General features: G+C 45.4%; 1 protein-coding gene across 2 annotated transcripts; it reads right to left on the bottom strand.

Moving 5' to 3' along the window:
- Nucleotides 1-88: 88 nt before the first annotated feature.
- On the bottom strand, nt 89-18,452 carry LOC117404030 (histone-lysine N-methyltransferase Smyd1-like). Of its 2 annotated transcripts, XM_034927887.2 has the most exons (10): nt 18,189-18,452; nt 12,648-12,824; nt 12,027-12,240; nt 11,199-11,329; nt 7,052-7,090; nt 4,284-4,479; nt 2,951-3,043; nt 2,559-2,722; nt 2,041-2,209; nt 89-1,315 (listed from the first exon to the last, which is right to left on the bottom strand). In XM_034927887.2, the coding sequence occupies exons 1-10, from the start codon at nt 18,323-18,325 to the stop codon at nt 1,160-1,162; spliced, it is 1,476 nt and encodes a 491-aa protein (XP_034783778.1). In that variant the 5' UTR covers nt 18,326-18,452; the 3' UTR covers nt 89-1,159. The 2 variants fall into 2 exon arrangements, with proteins under 2 accessions (XP_034783778.1, XP_034783782.1); XM_034927891.2 differs by lacking the exon at nt 7,052-7,090 and having other exon boundaries at nt 18,189-18,448.
- Between the last annotated feature and the right edge of the window lie 2,441 nt (nt 18,453-20,893).

Here is a 20,893-nt window from a genome sequence, read left to right as displayed (position 1 = left end):
GGAAACCATACAGAGACCACAGGAGCCTCTTCATTCAAACACAAACATACAACAAAGCATTAGAAATAAAAATCACAGATTCTAGAGGCAAGAAATGACACGACTGTTTTTATATGCAGGGATTAATCACAGAACAAACACATTCACATACTGTAGAGCCCCATATCACAAAAGCCAAATCAATAACAGACTTTCCAAACCTACATAAACAAATAACCGAGGAAGTTGCTTATGGTGCCTGAAGGTGCAATTCATTTATGTGTTCAAGCATAACAGGCAATGGCATGACATCTTTTTTAGTGATTTGAAATGCGCTGCAATATATTTCTCCTCAGATGGGTTACCAGCATTAAAAGCATTAAAAGCTGTTTCACCTGCAGGTGGGGATTACGCAGTGACTTCTTGTTGTGCTAGCCTCCTTGGAGTGAAACTTGCAGGTGAATTTTTGCAGGTTAATATACACTGTGTAGAGAGACACCACGCTTCAGTCAGGCCTGTGATCTCCAGTGGAAACAGCAATACTGTGCTTGATGATTGGGCAGCACGACTTGGCACAGGAGGCAGCCAGCTGGCTCAGCATTAAAAAGAGCAGCATTATTATAGCAGAGAACGGCCGGCATTGAACCAGCAGCTACTGGGACTTTACTGTGCACAGGCTTGACCTGCGTGCCTTTTTACTCATCCCCATGAGAACGGATTCTTACTGCTGTCACTTTGCATTTAAATGGGCTTGACTGCTCCCTGCAGACTTGACATCATTTTGCACATTTATTAAACTTTCATCCTTTTCTATTTCCTATTTTCATTTTCCATTATAAGCATTCCTTTTTCTGTGGGAAATGTTTGCATCACACCATACACAGTCTGTGCTTGTGACTAAGCAATTACATAGAGGGCTATATGGATGAATATGAAATAAATAAGAAATGCACAAAAAAATAGCAATGATCTCTAACAGCAACTTAACAAAAAACAAAGTATTTCTTATTAATATTTTTAGATTGATATCCTGCCTGTACTTTTAATCCCCGATTATTCCAGCGCTGTCTCTAGACAGATCTGATAACAACAGCGTGAGCCCCGTGTGGTAATAGACAGCGTGGTGCTAGCATGTTTGCTGACTCAGCCAGTGTCCGTGGAAGAGAGGCGGGGGGGGGGGTTACTTCTTATGGAAGAGGTTCTTGATGGCCTCCTGTCCTGGCTCAGCCATCATCTTCATGGGCTGGTTCTTGAGCGCTGCCTCGCGCATGCTGTAGTACACGTACTCGTTCTGCTGGAACATTCGAAGCTCCATCTCCGTCTGCATGCGGATTGCCTGCAGCGCAAACACACACACACACACACACCTGTGAGATCCTTTATGTGGAGGGAATGTGCCTACAAAGCAGAGCGAAGTGTAACAGAGCACAGTGAAAGCATATTAATAAACATGGCAAACCAGGGTAGACTATGGCAAATGCCTAATATAACCATGGGAAAAGCATGGGAAAACGTCAAAACTACAGTGGGCTATTAAAGGGGCTGTTCTAACTAATGAAATAACTCCTGGTGAGCACTTCCTTTCACTCCAGTGGTCTCACATGTGCAGTTTTGAAAGAAGCACATTAGGGTGCCTCACACTTTGGGTCGCCACCTGGCCCCATAATTCCAGAACACTTTGGGACGGGACAGGGTTTTTAAGTTGCCCTCAAACTAAAAGAAATAAACACGTGAATTGAGCATTATTAATTATTAATTATCCGAAATCATCGTGATAATACAAATCTTACAAAATAAAAAAAAAACTTGAATAAAATAAATTTCATTGCCTCTATTATTCTGTTCTATTCTGTACATACAGCACTGTTGACATACTGCTGTCATGTCCATGGTCAACCTTTTCATCTCACTGACAGCTCTCATTTTGAATTAAGAGCTGTAAATTGAGGGGATGCATGTTATGATATGTAATACAGTATATATACTGTACTCCTGCCCTGCAATTCATTCCTGTGGTGATCCTGTAGTGTAGTGCCAGTTGGCAGATCTGGGTTCACCCACCTCCAGGTCCTTGGTGATGGGGTGTGTGGGCCCATGTGTGACCATTAGGATGGCATAGGCCTTGCAGATCATGCCGTGCGCGACCTCGATCAGCCCTGCGTGCCAGTGCGTCACGCCCGCCCTCATAGTAGCCATGCCCAGCTGTGCATTGTTTGGGTGGTACAGCTTCCTGGAGGGGAAGGAGAAGAAACCTGTCTCAGAACACTGCATTTAATTCTGATCCCCAAAAGGACATTGTGGTTCACGAAAGAGTCCAACCAAACTAATCTCAGGAGGGCTTAAAGGAATGAGTTACATGAAGATAGGTTGACGATACAAATTGCCTTTACTTAGCCCAGGACAAAAAAATATTTTTTTTTGGGGGGGGGGTAACCCTAACCAACGACTTCAAGCCCGGCACAGAAACCAGGACCAGATGACACACAGTGGAGACAAACTTAGGACAGAGGGAAGGAGATAGTCATCTTTTTTCTTGTGTATTAAGTTGTCGTTTCTTGTGTATTAATCGCTGTGCTCACAGGTATCCCTGCACCATCTTGTTTGAGTAGTCAGAAGCCTCGTGGAAGGACTGCAGGTAGGATAGCACCTCGGAGGCGATGCTCAGGACCCGCAGCATGTGGATGTTGGTCTCAGCCAGGACCGGCTCCTGTCTCTTCAGACACTCCCGACAATACTTCACCACCTGACACAACACAAGGGCAGGGCACAGATCACAGATCTGGACAACATGCAACCACAAACATATTAAAAAAGCTACAGTATTTGGCCAGGAGGTGGCACTGTGTGCTATGAAAAGTATCATTAAAAGAAGCATCAGTTACTACAGATGTCCACTGGGAGGCACTGCATGCTATGCTGAAATTAGTTTTAAATAAAACCTGTGTGCTGCTAGGGGCAGGCAGGACTGTACCTCGTGGTAGTTGCCCTCTGATCGTGATTTCTCAATCTTTTGCAAGGTGTCAGTGCTGAACGTTATCACCTCCTTCACCACCTCCGCCGAGGGCTGGAAAACACAGCAGAAACATCGGGCTCATTCACCGGACGTGCTGCACACCAGAACATCCAAGTTATTCAGAAACGAGCAGTTAAAACATGACACATTTCTACAAGGGATCGCTCTTCTCCCACCACCAAAGAGGGTACAATGACTTTCACATTGTCTACACATTTAGGGACAGAGAGACAGACAGTGGTCTTAATAATGAGCTGATCTATCTGTTTCAGCACACTGACTGCTGCACCATGTCTTTGACAAACACATTCCCCTGCTGTGCCAACTGGTATTCTTCAGTAGAAGGTGACAGTCCCTGTAAAATCACCTGTTAATTTTACAAAACTAGAACCAAACAGCTAAGTTGTATGTTTCAAGTCCTCTTAAGTGTGTTTGCTTTTTCATTTTGTAACACTAACAGGATTTTTTTTTTCCTTTCAAATGAGTTAATAAAGAATGGAGGAAACGCTTTGCAAATATGTCCCTCTCTCTTTTATTCAATGTTAATCTGCATGGGATTGATCTTCTCTCACACCCCACTGGTGATCAGGACACTCTTTCAACCAGCTACACTTATTGTATTTGTGCTGAATGAAAGATGCAAGGGACTCATTTGTTTATTATGAAGCATTGCCGCATAGCATTGCTGACACACTTGGTGGAGCTGCTAGTCTGGGGATTTTTCCCAGCAGGCCCCATTGTTGGATCACAATTGATTGGAGTGGCTGATAAAGATATCAGCTGGCACCTCGGACAGAGCCAGACAGAGTGCCTGCTTGATAAGCCCAGACTGATAAATTAATCTATAATAAGACACAGCTGTTTTCTAAAGTACAGTAAACATGGAACGCTTTCAAGTCATGGTCTTTCAGGGCTGTTGTCATGGACAGGGCCTGTCCTTTCCAGTGACCTTACATGGCCAGCTTTACAGCCACTGGGTAAAAGGGATTCACTTATTTAAGTGGACCCCTATGCAGATAACTGAGACTTGAGTGCCGGTGTCAGAGAATATTTGTTCCCCCTGAATATTTGTTCCCCCAGGAACGAATATTAATCCCCCCTAGGAACTTAATTAGGCGCACCATGCTTGCTTTGTGCAAGTAACTTACAATTACAATGTAATCGGATTCAAGCTACCTATTTGAGGACCTGATTCCCAAATCCACTTTCTAGTCTGAATTGGGATTCAAATGAATCCTCTTCCTGTCTCAAACTGCTGAGCAATGGGGGTCTTCAATCCTTCACCCCTCACCTTGTTTCCTTCCTCCTCTTTGACAGCTTCCATGAGGTCGTCCTTGATCCCCTTGGTGCAGTGCTCACAGGTGCAGTCGAAGTGGTACTGCAGCTTCAGCTGCTTCCTGCGGTCCTGACTCAGGCAGAGGAAATCCACGTAGGACACAGTGAGCTCCTCTCCCGGGGAGATCTTCCCGATGGCGCGCAGCTCGATCCTGGGAAACACACACAGACAGCAGGCAGCGGTGAGCGAGGGACAGGGGCAGCGAGCAGGGACAGGGCTCTTTAAAGTGATGCTAGTGGTGCTGAGGAATACTGACGCAGAACAGCCCTCTGTGCCTAAAGCTGGCAAGCAGTCTCGTACTTAGAGAGGGAAAAATTGACTTTCATATAAAAAGGCAAAGGTTTCATTTAAAACCTATTTCCACTAGATCGAGGAGGAGGTTTTGCATGATTACTGCTGGCCACGAAAAAGTCATAAAAAGTGAAATGCATTGTTAAAAATATTTCAGAAAAGTTAAAAAAAACTAAGCTTATTTGGAGCTTATATTATTTGGAATTTATAAGAGATGTCTTCTTTTATAAATGATTAATATGAATTGGTTTATGTTTTTTGCAGGGCTGTCAAATTGCCATTTTCTTATTTATTTTCAACAGTGTAGTTTTTGTTCTCAACTCATTTTTGCAGGGATTGTCCACCCGCTCCTTCTCAGACAGCTGAATCACCACTGCGTAGCAGCGCCTCCTGCTGGAAGGGCATGGATCTGATTCTGTGAGTATTTCACTTTGTAACTGAGCACAGAGGCTGTTCTCTCCTCAACTCGTACACAGTCCGCCCTCATTAGCTTGCCAGCTGCGCTAAGCCATGCCATAGAAGTGCCAGCCTTCCCCCATGCCGAGGGAAGCTTCACCTCTCAGCTTTCAGTACAGATGGAAATGGGTTTAGGGTGGTGAGGAACAAAACATGGTTGTGAAATAAAAGAAAGAAAGAAAGAAAGAAAGAAAGAAAGAAAGACTGGTGTTATTTTTAATTAAAAACATGAATTAAGGAATTTTAGTATCCAAACCACCTGATTATCAGAACAAAGCCTGTCTCAGCTGACTTGTAATAATTCCAAAACTCCAAAAGAAGCAGCATTCGCATGGGTGGAGATGGGATGGCATTAGTGTTCTGTGTCATGTAGTGAAAACCACCGTAAACCTCGTAAAGAAATAGCACGCATTCCGTTAAAGATAAGTAATAAAACACTTGCTCCTGAGCCGGGAGCTCCTGGGCCGAAGGGAAGCACTGCAGGATCCATGCTGTGGTCCGGGCGGGAGGGGGCTTTCTACTTGGGGGGGAACTTTAGTGAATCTAGGATGGTGGGAATGTGAAAATCGTTTGGTTTGGTATATATGTGATGCTGTCAACGTGTAAAAAGAGTGGCCCTTCACACAGTGGATCATTGCAGTCTTGAAAAAAAAATGAAAGAACGGAATTGAAATGCAGAGAACCTGAACCAATTATCTTGTGATCTCGATATAACAAATTATTTTTTGTATCGTTTTTTGTCCTCAGTGAGCCACTGTACTACTGTTCACTTACATTAACCCTTTAAATCTCTGTCTGCCAAAAGATTTAGAACCTTATCGTGTAGTGATCATTAATGATAGACTATTTTGTTTAAAGACTTATACACTTATGGTGAACTACAAAAAGCCATGTTGTTGTGCTTGTATCCGGATACACAACCCAATGACACTGTGCTGTATCATGTAAATGGCATAGGATTGTTGCACTCCTAATAATAATACATAATGACATGTCAACAGGAAATCACATGGCCAGTGGTGCTCTTGATGACGCATGGAAGGAGCTGTGTGTCCAGGGCTCAGTGAGGGGTAGGGTAAGGAGGTAATGGCCAGGTAAGGATGGTGCTCTTGATGATGTGTGGAAGGAGCTGTGTGTCCAGGGCTCAGTGAGGGGTAGGGTACGGAGGTAATGGTCAGGTAGTTAGGGTTAGGGTTAGGGTTAGGGTTAAGCCATGTTGTTGTGCTGTATCATGTAAATTGCATGGGATTGTTGCACTCCTAATAATAATACATAATGACATGTCAACAGGAAATCACATGGCCAGTGGTGCTCTTGATGATGTGTGGAAGGAGCTGTGTGTCCAGGGCTCAGTGAGGGGTAGGGTAAGGAGGTAATGGTCAGGTAAGGATGGTGCTCTTGATGATGTGTGGAAGGAGCTGTGTGTCCAGGGCTCAGTGAGGGGTAGGGTAAGGAGGTAATGGCCAGGTAAGGATGGTGCTCTTGATGATGTGTGGAAGGAGCTGTGTGTCCAGGGCTCAGTGAGGGGTAGGGTACGGAGGTAATGGCCAGGTAAGGATGGTGCTCTTGATGATGTGTGGAAGGAGCTGTGTGTCCAGGGCTCAGTGAGGGGTAGGGTACGGAGGTAATGGTCAGGTAGTTAGGGTTAGGGTTAGGGTTAGGGTTAAGCCATGTTGTTGTGCTGTATCATGTAAATTGCATGGGATTGTTGCACTCCTAATAATAATACATAATGACATGTCAACAGGAAATCACATGGCCAGTGGTGCTCTTGATGATGTGTGGAAGGAGCTGTGTGTCCAGGGCTCAGTGAGGGGTAGGGTAAGGAGGTAATGGTCAGGTAAGGATGGTGCTCTTGATGATGTGTGGAAGGAGCTGTGTGCCCAGGGCTCAGTGGCTGAGGGGTAGGGTAAGGAGGTAATGGTCAGGTAAGGATTTCAGGGTAAAGTAAGGGGCAGTGCACGAGACCAACCCACCTCATCTGGGTGTGAAACATTGACTTTACTGCCTCGTGACTGAAAGACAAAATGAAAATCGGCAGTTTACATGACATAGAAAGAATCCATTTCAACAGCCATTTAGTAATGGCTACTTTGTTTTGTCTAAGCAGACTTTGTATTTGTATTGCCTGTTGATCACAGAGACCTCCATAGAACATGGCACTTTGGGTGGATTGGTACCAATATGTGTAATAATTAGGCACATTTCAATGGGAAGTAGTTGGATGCCAAAGCACAGCAGCCTTATTAGTTTTCAGTTTTTTAAAACCTCTGTTATAAAGACCAGCCAATACATTACAATACTTTAATTGCCATGTACCACACTGTAATGGTGCTGCTTAGACTGTAGAAAGGAGGACTCATTAGCACTGAGCTGGGGAGCTTTAGGAATGAGCAGCAAGCTTGTTTTAAAGGGCTTGACTTCCACCATCCAATGTGAGGACAGGGTCCCTGGCTGGAAAGAGATGTGCACCCTGTATAAATATGCCAGCACGAAGCGCCAGCCATCTGAAGATCCTCTCAACAAAAGAGCCGGGAGTCTAACTGGGGGAGTCCAGTGAGGCGACGCCTGCACCGAGACGCTGTTGGGCCACAGCTCCCACTCCCATTGTGCCTATTTGTCTCACCTGTCCTGCTATGACTGTCTCTCACATCCCTGTTCTGTCCTCTTGCTCTCGTCCTCTGCCCTCTTCCCACCGCTGCTCCTCCAACCCCTCTAACCTCATCCCGCTGTCTCTCCCCCCCCCCCCCTCACCCTCGCCCCCCTCGCACTCTCTCTCGTGCACTCTGGAACCGTCACTCTTCTGCTAACAAAGCTGATTTAATCTCTGTCTTTGCCTCCCACCTCTCTCTCGATTTCCTTGCTCTCACTGAAACCTGGCTGTCCACTGATAACACTGTAACTCCTGCCGCCCTGTCCTCTCTCTACGTCCTGTCCCATACCCCGCGTCTCACTGGACGGGGAGGTGGGACTGGTCTTCTCCTCTCTTCCTCCTTACTCTTTTCTGTCCCCTCCGATCTCTCACTCTCTGTTAACACCTTTGAATTTCATGCTGTCCAACTTACCTCTCCCTGTCAACTCCTGCTAATTGTACTGTACCATCCCCCTGGACCTCTCGCTCACTTTCTCAATGAACTTGACTATCTACTCTCCTCCCTCCCCTCTCTGTCCACCCCAACTGTCCTGTTAGGTGATTTCAATATCCATCTCTCCAACCCCAGCCACTCTGCCGGATTCCTCCCTCTCCTTTACTCCTTTGACTTCTGTCTCTCTCCATCCCCACCTACCCACAAAGCTGGCTGTCAACTGGACCTCACCTTCTCCAGGGCCTGCTGCCCCTCCACCCTCTCTGTCACCCCCTTGGACCTCTCTGATCACTATTTCATCTCTTTTTCTCTGTCTCTCCCCTCTCTCCCTGCTCCTCCTACCCCCACTGTCACCTCTCACCATAACCTCCGCTCTCTCTCCCCCTCTGCCCTTGCCTCCACCGCTCTCTCGCACCTCCCTCCAATCAACACATTCTCCCAACTCTCTGTAGACTCTGCTACCTCCACCCTCTTCTCCTCCCTCACCTCCTCCCTCACCTCCCGACCTGCTCGCCCCTCCCCAACCCTGGCTCTCCTCTGCACTCCACTCAGCAAGAACCACACTGCGATCTGCTGAAAAGAAATGGAAGAGAACCAAACCCCCTGCTTCCCTAGACCTCTACCGCGCTATCCTCTCCTCCTTCTCCTCTACTCTCTCCTCTTCTAAATGTTCTTATTTCCAATCTACAATCCAAGCCTCCACTAACAACCCATGTAAACTATTCTCTACCTTCTCCTCCCTCCTTAACCCTCCCCCTCCTCCTCTCTCCTCTATCTCCTCTGATGACTTTGCCTCTTTCTTCTCTTCTAAAATCTCAGATATCCGCAAACTCTTTAACACCTCTCCTGCTCCAACCCCTACACCCACTGCATCCCCTACTAACTCACCCTCTTTCTCCACCTTCTCCCCCCTCTCAGACTCTGACCTCTCCTCCCTGCTCCAGGGTCACAAACCCACCACATATGCCCTGGACCCCCTCCCCACTCACCTCTTTCAAGCTGCTGCTCCTGCTCTACTTACCTTCATCTCCTCCCTTCTCAACACCTCTCTCCTTTCTGGTCTCTTTCCCTCTGCCTTCAAACAAGCCTCTATCACTCCCCTCCTCAAAAAAACCCACTTCCCTCCAGAGCTACCGTCCTGTCTCCCTCCTACCCTTCCTCTCCAAAACCCTCGAGCGGGCTGTACATCGCCAGCTCTCTGCTTTCCTGTCCAACCACTCTCTGCTTGACCCTCTCCAATCTGGCTTCCGCTCTGCTCACTCCACTGAAACCGCCCTCCTGTCTGTCACTAACTCACTAAACTCTGCCCGAGCTGCCTCTCTCTCCTCTGTCCTAATTCTCCTCGACCTCTCTGCTGCCTTTGACTCTGTTGATCACTCTATTCTACTATCCTCTCTCGCTGACCTGGGAATCTCTGGCACTGCTCTGGCCTGGTTCTCCTCCTACCTCTCCAACCACACTTACAAGGTAACCTGGTGTGGAGCAACCTCCACACCTCGCCCTCTCTCAACAGGAGTCTCCCAAGGGTCAGTCTTGGGTCCTCTCCTGTTCTCTCTCTACACCCGCTCCCTGGGCCCCCTCATCGCATCCTATGGTTTCTCATACCATTTCTATGCTGATGATGCTCAGATTTTCCTCTCCTTCCCCACCTCTGACTCCACCATCTCCTCCCGTATCTCTACCTGTCTGTCTGCTATTTCCTCCTGGATGCAATCGCATCACCTCAAACTCAACCTCTCTAAATCTGACCTCCTTTTCTTTCCCTCCTCCTCCCCCTCCTCTGATCTCTCTATCCCTGTTCCTCTGGAATCTACCACACTCTCTCCCTCCTCCTCAGCTAAGAACCTCGGAGTCACCCTGGACCCCTGCCTCTCTTATTCCCAGCACATCTCCACTCTGGCACGCACTTGCCGATTCTTCCTGAGCAACATACTAAGAATCCGACCCTTCCTCACAAACTACACCACCCAGCTCCTGGTCCAGGCCCTGGTACTCTCCCGCCTAGACTACTGCAACTCCCTCCTGGCTGGCCTCCCTGCGTCCGCCACCCATCCGCTCCAGCTCATCCAGAACTCCGCTGCTTGCCTGGTGTTTCCTCTGCCTCGCTTCTCCCACGCAACTCCACTGCTCCGCTCACTCCACTGGCTCCCGATCACCGCTTGCATCCAGTTCAAGTACTCGCCTACAGATGCCTTGACCAAACTGCACCCAGTTACCTCCAGACCCTCATCTCTCCCTACACCCCCACTCGACCTCTCCGCTCCTCCTTCACTAGAAGACTAGCTCTACCTCCTCTACGCTCCCCTTGCCTCCAGAGCCCGCTCCTTCTCCACCCTCACCCCGCAGTGGTGGAATGACCTACCTACAGATGTCAGGACTGCCCAGTCCCTGACCATCTTCCGGCGCTTCCTCAAGACTCACCTCTTCAGACAGCACCTGTAGAAACTCCTCTTTTCCATCTGGACACTTATCACTCTTCCTTAAATGCACTTTACTTGCTCTTATCTGCTCCCTATTTTACTGCATTAACCCTGTACTTTAGAGTACTGTAATCTGTCAAGTGTCATTTAATCTGTAGTATTTTGTATTTAATTATATCCTGATGTAACTATCACTGACACTGTTATCTGCTCCGTTATTTAATCGTATTTTGTCATACTTGTACTTGCTAGAACCGAAATGATTGTATTTTATCTTGCTCTTAATTGTATTAATACTTGTACTGATTCTTGAAATGTATTTTTGTCTATGACTGTAAGTCGCCCTGGATAAGGGTGTCTGCTAAGAAATAAAATAATAATAATAATAATATGTGAACATTCATCTTGCACGGCCATCAGCATGCACACTCCAATGGCTCCTTGTGCATCAGCTTCAATTCCCCATTCCATCAACAGCAAAACTGGGGAAAGATGTTCATAGGGATGCCTTCTGTTTTGGTGTAGGACCTCTAAGATGTTTTACACATTTTATTCAGGACGCTCTGTGCAAACAGTGTGAAGATGGGGAGTGTAGAGCTCCTGAAAGGGTTACATACTTGCCGTTGTTGAGGATGACGGTGCAGTTGGGCCAGCAGTTGTGATTTACCAGGCACAGGTTGGGGAAGATTCCCACGCCCACTGCCTGGAGCCCTCGCTGATCACTCAGAGTGAATCCATTGCAGTTGATCTGCCAGGAAGAAATGAAGATGAGGGTGGGGGCAGGCTAGTGTGTGAGAGAGCAGGCTGGTGTGTGAGAGAGCAGGCTGGTGTGTGAGAGAGCAGGCTAGTGTGTGAGAGAGCAGGCTAGTGTGTGAGAGAGCAGGCTGGTGTGTGAGAGAGGCGAGTGTGTGAGAGAGCAGGCAAGTGTGTGAGAGGCTAGTGTGTGAGAGAGCAGGCTAGTGTGTGAGAGAGCAAGCTAGTGTGTGAGAGAGCAGGCTGGTGTGTGAGAGAGGCGATTGTGTGAGAGAGCAGGCAAGTGTGTGAGAGAGGCTAGTGTGTGAGAGAGCAGGCTGGTGTGTGTGAGAGGCTAGTGTGTGAGAGAGCAGACTAGTGTGTGAGAAAGTGAAAAAGAAGATTTTGCATTGTAGCTGTTGGATATGTAAGAACATAAGAACATACGAAATTTATCAAGGGAGGAGGCCATTCGTCCCATCTGTGATTATTACCTGCCTTCACAACTCTCTGCATTAAAAAAGTGTCTCCTACCCTCTGTCCAAAGTACAGATCCAATAAATTCCTTACGTCTCCTATATTACAGTATCACAATGTGCAACACACAATTCAGTTGATCTCAATAGACTTGAGCATTTCATTAATGGCAGGCTGTCCTAATGCAAGGCACCCGTGATCCCTCAACCCTGAGCCCAGTCTCAGGACCCACATACCAATCCGAAGATGTGGGAGATGTACTGCACACCAAACATGCGGCTGTTGCTCGGCCAGAAGTCCAGGAAGTTATGGACGTCCACCTTCAGCTCCTTCATGTCGTCCTCCCCGAGGTCGTCCAAGTGGTTCTCCAGGTCATCGAGGGAGGTGAGCCGGCCCTCGGACAGGGCACTGCCTTCCTTCTCGATCCGCCACAGGATACGAGCCGCCAGCCTGGGGGGAGGGAGAGGGAGACACGTTCAGACAAACGCCTTCTGAAAAGGAAACACCGCACATAACGATTCAAAACTCAACAGTGCTCAGTTTAGAAATAGCATAGTTTGTCACTGAATTTATTAACTTTCTTTTGGTATTTCTGAAAAGGAAAGTAACCTTGAAATGCCAACGTATTGTCAATCGGGAATAAAATGCTGCCCTGAGGCAGCACCGCAATGGTCCTGCTATTATACTTTAGTGTGCAGCGTTATATTTCAATAAGGAACTCTATTTTAACCCTTGGCTAGTCTTTCTGGAAAACTACTTAGCGCACATCACCCCCATACACTCCCCATGCTGGGGTCCAGGTTATCCTTACTAAGTAAACAGTAATAATACTCAGCCTGTTTCCTTGAGCTCCTCACCTGATGTTCTCGTTCGGTACGCTGCCATTCTTCTTGATGGCACTGCACTCGCTCTTGTGCTCTGCCCATCCCTCTTTCTGGCAGGTACGGTCACAGTAGTGGGCAAACTTGCACTGCCCACATCGCTGGAGCTTCAGCTGTTTCTTAAAGCAGTTGTGACACACCCCCTGCGTCAGGCTGGAAGAAACAAGGAGACACACAGTAAGCACTGGAGAATTCATCATGTACAATGACCTTGCAAATGGTCTGGCACTTATTCCTTTGTAAGTCTTTACTTACTGTATGTGAGAGGGCAGAGGCTGGGTGCAAACTGGTGACCTCACACAGTGCAAGTGAGCTTCTAAACCACAATGCAATGGTTTTAGAGCTTGTAACCTCATCTCATCTCACCGACAGGAAACAGAATCCATAACAGTAGAGTATCACCCATTACATGCATTTCCAATAATCATCTCCATAGACCAATGAGGCTAACAGAACTACATCTTAGACATATTTAGGAACCTTCATTCAAAAGCTACCCTAGATAATGTACTGCATAACAATGTTTTACCATATCTCTCTGTGCTTTACAATGCTTACTCACAATTTACCATGCTTTCACTATGCTTTATTACCCTTTGCTATGCTTTTACTATGGGAATTGTTTTATAAGGGAAAGCCTGCGCTGCACAAATGTAGCATCTCTGACTTTATGTATTAAACCAGAGGTGTGACATTCTAGAGGCTTCATTCTAGAGGCTTCATTCTAGAGGCTTCATGTAATAAAGAGATGTTCAAGACAACAACGATGACTTATATAGCACAATTGAAGAAATTTCCACAGAACAAATTTTAGCAGAGCTATTAAAAACAGACAGTTTAAAATAAATAAGAAACATTTGAGTTGTTAGTCAGCTATTTAAAATTAATTCACAACCTTCAGACAATGTACCAAGAAACGCCTTTTCAAATGGATATGTTTTAATTGAGATTTAAAAACAGGAACAGACTCTGCTCGTCTGACAAAGGTCGTAAGGACTTCCGAAGGCTAGGGGCGAGAAACAAACTGGCATCCTGTGAGCGTAGTGTACAGCCAGGGAGGTATGGCCATATTAATTCAGTGAGATATAATGGAGAGACAACATAGCACCATATAGGTAAGCAGTAGGATCTTAAAATCAGCTCTAAAGCGGAAGCCAATGCAATGAGTTCAAAACCGGGGTGATCGTATTTCCTAGCCCTCGTTAACACTCTCTCAGCAGCATTTTAACAGTCTGAACATTGAAGAAAAGGCCAGCTCCCTTGGCAGCTGAGTGCTTGAACCAGAGCCAGCTGGTACTAGTAAGTTCCATGAGAAGAGATGAGAAGCTGGCGTGGTGACAGGGAGAGACAGATGTCCTCAAGAGCCTGCATCTCGGCACATTGGTGCTGGAGCACGGGACACGAGGCAGTGCAAACTCCTTATATTACAATTCCACTAATCATACCTGGTTTTTGAAAGTGTACTGTGAGTCAGATAGAGAAACGACGAGGGATTACGGTATGTTTAGGAGTTAGGGCACACCAGGATAACTGAGTTACTGGAGTTTCTGCTTTTGTTGCAATTGAGTTAATTCACGGTTGGGACTTGAATGATCTAAACAGTGGCAGATCTTAATAAAGGAGCACTAAAACTCACAATACTGTCACTTGTTTTATTGTAGAATCAGAATCACCGTACAGGGTAAACAAACATCAGCGAGAATGATGTAGCGCTACAGAGCGTGGCATCTACTATCACCCTGATGATTACACATTTCACATGTAGTGCAATATTTAACATTATTTTTCATGCTTTTCTGAAGTGTACTGTAGGTCAGGGAGGGATTATTGTGTTTTTAGGAGTTAAGGCACACTGGGATAATCACTTCAGTTGTAGCGACTTGTCTTCCAACAGCGTCCAAGGATTCCAGGAACAGGCAAATCACTCTATTCCAAGAAGAGTCCGTACTGCATGCACACTGTACAGTACACTCAAGAAGCAGGCCTTTCAGGAGGGTCAATATTGTTACATTGCTCTGTGGAGTAGCAGAACTGCGGGACTTAGTGTCTGACTCTGTTCAAGGTGTCTATAGGGGTGATACAGCTGGGTCACCTCTCAGTAATCCTCCAGCAAGAGGCTAAGGGAGTGAGCAGAGGTACAGTAGTCATGCTCTCTGGAGCCTCTGGAGTTTTTATTTGTGCCTGTGTGTACTAACTCGAGTGCTATATGGCTTTGAAAACGCTGGGGCTGTTTGGCTTTCCAGCAGGCTCTACAGTAGTCCAGCACGTTTACTTTCTGTTACCCAAAAAGGATCTAGTTTGCGTTCTCAAGTGGCTAGCCTGTCCCTAGAAGTCTAATTTTAGGCCAGGCTGCTCCTCCACTCTCCCACAGACAGCTGCACCTTTGTTCTTCTGAACACAAGTGGCAAAACGCAGTGAAGCGAATTAAAGATAGACCAGTTTTAATAAAAGCCGCACTGATTTTATCATGTGTGACAGGATATTAGAGCTGTGCTGATACTCATTGCTGTACTCGTAAAATTTCAGTGTCAGCTTACGGCCTCAGTACAGCAGTAAAAATGTCAGCGCCCCTTATGAGAGGAAAATCTGCTCCCAGTCAGCTTTTAAAACAAACAATGCCGAAGTTAATTGCCGTTAATTGGTACTTAATGGTGAGGGAAAGACAGTTTTTCTTGTTTTGAAATGAACACATTAATGAATTGATTTATTTAATACCTGCCGGTAGATACTTCTTAAAGGTAATTAGTAGCACACCCCCACGGGGTATTGTTAGATTACTAAACTTTGTAGGATGTAGTATTCTAATCTACAAAATACTCATGAGACAGTAAACATAACAATGTCATTCACAAAGTGTTCATGTCACTTCCTTCTTTGCAGACCTGTTGTCAAGTTGCTCTTTGAATACGTGGGCCCAATTTCTCATTGTCTCTTTATATTTGGGGAATGTAAAACAGGGGCCCAGAGGGACCACAGCTTGAGACAAAGTGCTGTATCATTGCAGGGTGCTATTCTTAAATACGTTTATGAAATCAACCTGGGAAATCAGCCACTCAGGAACCATGCTGACAGTCAAAGGTGGCAGTGTGTGTAGAATCATCACCACCGGGTCAGATATCTGAAGCTTCTCTTTAACATGAGCTACTACTGAAAACCCACAATGGAGTAAAAGTTATTCCAAATGTAACAAAATTATTCCAATGCAACAAGTTATGGAAGATGTAACAATCACTTTAAGCTTTGCTTTGGTTTATGGTCTAAAGTCTGAAGGATAGTGGTTAAAGCTGGAAGGACCAAGCATAAAGAATTGACATCTCAGCCCATTGAATTGAATGGAAAGACAAGGGCTGGATGCCAACCGCAAACCATACAGTTCAAAGACGAACGACTTACCATTCAACTCGAGAGGCGAGTATGTGTCTTATGCTGATGTCAGTATTATTAACTCATCAGCTTCTAGGAGGAGATTCATTACACAAGGTTAAAGAAGCATATTTAAGCTCTGTTACAGCACCTGAACAGCAACCTTTTTTTTTCTAAATGGTGATTTTGTTATACTGATAACATACAGTGGCTTAGCCCAAGAGAGCAGGCATGGGGGTGCTGGAAGGATAAGAGCTTAGAGTTCATATCAGCTGCTGTCTCACTGAGTGACAGCCCAGCACACAAGACAGGAGGGCTGCTGGGCTATTGAGGAGACAGCTGCAGTGACCAGCCTTGTACACGACTCCCATAGTGCAAGCATAGCAAAGTGTGATAAAGCACATTGAAAGCATGACAAAATATAGGTAAGCACTGTAAAGAATAGCGAGGTATGGTAACGCATAGTAATAAACATGGCAAACCAGGGTAAACTATGGTAAATGCAGAGTATAACCATGAGAAAAGCATGGGAAAACTGCCAAAATACCATGGAAAAAAAAAATACTTTTATAAGGGCAGCCACCAGTGACCAGCAGGAAATCACTCCAAGCAATAGCTGTGTTTGCTGAGCTAGTTAAATAAACAACAACGCCGCTTCATCAGACGTGCTAGTTAGGTACTGAAGGTAGAGAGAAGCACTGATGGACTCTGACAGCATGCCTTGCAAATTGATAGCACCTCAGAGTAATAGCTTCTTCAACAGCACTCTGTGGCTATGCAAGGAGGGCTGGGCGATCTTTGTTATAAGAGTGAATCGAACTCAGCCCCAAGATTTAATGACCTGGAAGAAAGGCTGTAGGGTGTAATTCATTAAAAGCATGGGAAATGTGACGGATGACCAAACAATGATCAAACCTGTGACTGGGTTGCTAGAGCCCATTATATGATGCCACCCTAAAATGCAAAAACTGCAGAACCAGTTAAAAGAGTAACAATGCAGCCAGCTGCCACAATAATCAACACACTGTAACTGGCAATTCTCTCTTTGACCTCCAAATGGGTTTAAAGTAAGCATTCATTTGTCATGATGTGCGGCACGCGGATGGACTTGGACACGTGTGGGACTCAGAGATGCAGCAGGTGGAGCAAAATGCACACTCAATAAATGAGCAGTCGGCAACTGAACATCTGATAGGACTACAGTGCTGATGGTATCCTGGTTTAGATGAATTTGTATCAATGTGGCAAGCAAGGTTTGATCTTCAGAAGGCTTTACTGTATTGGGCATGGAATGGGTTACTTAGTCATGTTGTTGAGGCAGAATCACTTGGATACTTTAACTTGACAAAGTTGCAGCAGCATTGGTATTCACAGTGATATCCATAAAGTGAAAGAAGAGGATAATTTCCTTTCAATATTAAGAAAGAACAGCCTTGTTAATATTGCTTGTTCCCAGTGCAGCAGTCCATTTAAAACACTCTAGATACAAGCACAGAGTATTGTGAGAACAAACCCAGTGGGGATATGAATGGTGTTGCTTTGAAATTTCATTGGCACACTGACAGGCTACTAGCTTTCATAGAAGCAATGAAATCCACCAGTGAATTTAATACATAAATCCGAGACATGAATGTACAAGAAGCCATGTACCCAATCGCAATCAAAACTTAGAGCTTAAAACCAGTAAGCTACAGTTTGTGAACTCATACTGTGCTACTGCCATCAATTACAATGCCCTGGACTCTGTATCCTAGAGTAACTACCAAAAATGAGTTCAGAACACAGTTCTGTAATTGTCTCACGCAAACCCACAACCTTCCACATTGCAGCCCAGCACTCTAACCACTGAGCTACTCAAACCCACTACCTTCCACACTGCAGCCCAGCACTCTAACCACTGAGCTACTCAAACCCACAACCTTCCACATTGCAGCCCAGCACTCTAACCACTGAGCTACTCAAACCCACTACCTTCCACACTGCAGCCCAGCACTCTAACCACTGAGCTACTCAAAACAACTACCTTCCACACTGCAGCCCTGCACTCTAACCAGTGAGATACTCAAACCCACTACGTTCCACTCTGCAGCCCAGCACTCAAGCCCACCATGAGCCCAGATCTGGCAATATGAAATAAGAATGAAGGGCACCCACCTGTCGAAGACCACCGCGGAGTAGGACGGCTCTGCAAACAGGACGTCCCCAGCCCACAGCTCCTTGGTGGCTCGAAGCCCCCGGCCCTTGCCTTCGGAGTTGAACACCTCAACGTTCTCCATATTTTCCAGAGCCATTGCAGGGAGAATAAGAGGAATAGAAAGGAAAGCCTTGGGAGTCACACACTCTAACCTTGGGAGCTATCCCTGGGGTAGTCAGAGACACTTCAACACCTTAACATTCCTCCAGCCCAAACTCTATATATGGATTTGCCACCCATTGGGCCATACCACCTCTCAAAGGAGTGTCCACAACTTTGTGAGATGAATAGTTTTTGCAGATCAATGGGGTGGGGGTGCTGGGGGCTGTCTTTAAAAGTGGCTTTTTATCTGAAAATAAATCTGCTTCAGACAAATCCAGCAGCCACTGGATATAACCCAAGTTTTTTTTTTTTTTTAAGTTACACTTTGTTTCTGCCTCCCCCCTCTATTTTGAACTAGGTAAGCTCTCCTGGGTGTATTTTTAGAAACCAAAAGCATCTGCCAGTCAAGAGTGGAGCAGCTGGGAGATAGATGTGTGTGCCAGTCACACATGCGGCTCCACTGAAACCTGTTGCTGTGCCTGTCTGAGTGTTCCTCAAGGATCCAGAAGTTTCAGATAGGACAGGCAAGATCCTTGTTGTGATTTAAGACCACAAGGGATGTTGAAAACTACGAGAAGTTGTCTGAGCGTTCCAGACTTCACACTCCCCCAACCCCCTCCGCGAGGCATTGCTTCTGGAATAATTTAGCTTCAACCAGTAGATCTCTCCACCCACATTATTCTCTGAATGAATGACAGATGTGCTTCCCACTTTCAGTATTGCAGCGATGCTGGTGTCTTTTCAGGCTGGGTTATGATGAGGTTATCGGACCCCATACCCCAGACTGGCCCATGTAGGTGAGACATTTGGATGCAATTTATTGTGAGTGATTGAAATGTCAGACGTGTGCAGTGGATCTGTGAGAACAATGAGGATGACGTGGTTAAACTGAACCCTGATTCATGCACCAGAATAATTGTTTGATAATCCAATGACACACCAGCTGCAGGCGCAGAGCTGCAATCCGTCTATGTGCAGATCTGTACCAATATAATGCACACTCACAGCATCAGAACAGTTTAACAGCCTCTGAAGCAGGATGTCAGATGAATGCAAAGTAGCTCTTCTGAAGTATCCGATTCAAAGTTTTTTTAATGGATTTGGAAAGACTGCATGGGCGATCTGAACAAAACGCAGCATACTGATGTTGTGTTTTAATGAGCAGGAAACTACTGAAGTAGTGGTGTCTCAGTGTAACGCCTTCTCTTCTATTTAGTCCATTTTATTTAGTAAACTAAACTTTCTTTTGTATAGTTGTATAAAAACTAAAAAATATTAATAATAAAGAATTGGACAGCTCTGGTCCTCAGTAAAAAAAAAAAAACTCATTTACACAGGGCCCCCTCTGTACAAACATGATACAGTGTATGAGAGAAATTAGCAGGGTCAATGTGTCCTTGATCATTCAGACCTTTACAGGAACCGGTTCTGAAATCACACCCAGACACACATTCTGAACACCACTGGACAACGTCATTAAAATAATAGAGCTTTATAATAGCAATTTTAAGTCACCGATGGGAGAAGTAAAATATTGAATCAAAGATATATATATATTTTTTAAAACACCTTCAATGGGTAAGGGGGTGATTAAAGCTTCAGTTTCACTCCATAAATCACATAAACTACAGAGGGGATGGACACAGAATTAGAAGTCCCTGAAATATGCACATTCAGGGTCAAAAGAAAAGAACTCTGCAGATCTGACTGACCGGCAATCATAGGCTGATTGTAGGGGTTCGGTTGGCAGGTGCTTCTGTATCAAAGTTTGCACAAATTACTGAAGCTGCACCAGGAACAGTCTCGAGAATGAGGACAGAATTAGAGGCCGGTAATCACTGAGGAACTGTCAGTTATCTCTCAAGAACAAGCGCCTTGCAGACCCTGTGACAGTGCTATAGCAGGTTTTTCTGTGTTTTTGTCTGACCAACGCCTGTATGTACTATTGTGTGCTTGGCATGTGCCTGAGATATTTGCTACATGAAATAATTCTTTGGAAATAATACATGTTGTAAATATAACACCAGAGTTAATAATACCAGCTCCGTCACCACCCAGAGCATGTGCTGTATCTGGCATGACCGAGTTACTGCAGGCTCCTGTCCACAGAGTTCATTACCTGCTAAACAGGGGTGTAAAGATTCATTGTGTATCGATTAGTCGTGATACTTTCTTTACATGATAGGCGCCTGTATCGTATCATAATAGAGGTATGTATGGTATCGTGATACAAGACTAAAAGCACAGCAGAGCTCATTGTACTTCACCATGTGGTTCATGAACGAAGAATGATTGTGTTCTAGAGTTGGTATGAACACATACTCTCCTGGACTCATTTCGTTTTTGTCCTTTAACAAAATAGCCCATCCTTAAATGATCATTTGATCTTATTAAGCATTATACAAGTAGTCCATCAGGACCATCCCCTGTATCGTGATCCATATCGTATCAGTACCAGTACATGTATCGTGATCCATATCGTATCAGGACCTGCATATTTTGATCCATATAGTATAAGGACCTGCACATCTGATCCATATCGTATCACGACCTGCATATTGTG

Source organism: Acipenser ruthenus, chromosome 2, assembly GCF_902713425.1.
Source record: "Acipenser ruthenus chromosome 2, fAciRut3.2 maternal haplotype, whole genome shotgun sequence".
Taxonomy (NCBI): Eukaryota; Metazoa; Chordata; class Actinopteri; order Acipenseriformes; family Acipenseridae; genus Acipenser; species Acipenser ruthenus.
This window is presented reverse-complemented; position numbering and strand designations above follow the sequence as displayed.

Bases quoted from the DNA above. Each gene is read 5' to 3' on its own strand.
- LOC117404030 (XM_034927887.2), bottom strand. From the start codon at position 18,325: ATGGCTCTGGAAAATATGGAGAACGTTGAGGTGTTCAACTCCGAAGGC. The intron at 12,825-18,188 runs GTGGGTGCCCTT...TGTTTCTTCCAG, and splicing joins TCCGCGGTGGTCTTCGACAG to CCTGACGCAGGGGGTGTGTC. The intron at 1,316-2,040 runs GTGGGTGAACCC...TTTGCGCTGCAG, and splicing joins CCATCACCAAGGACCTGGAG to GCAATCCGCATGCAGACGGA.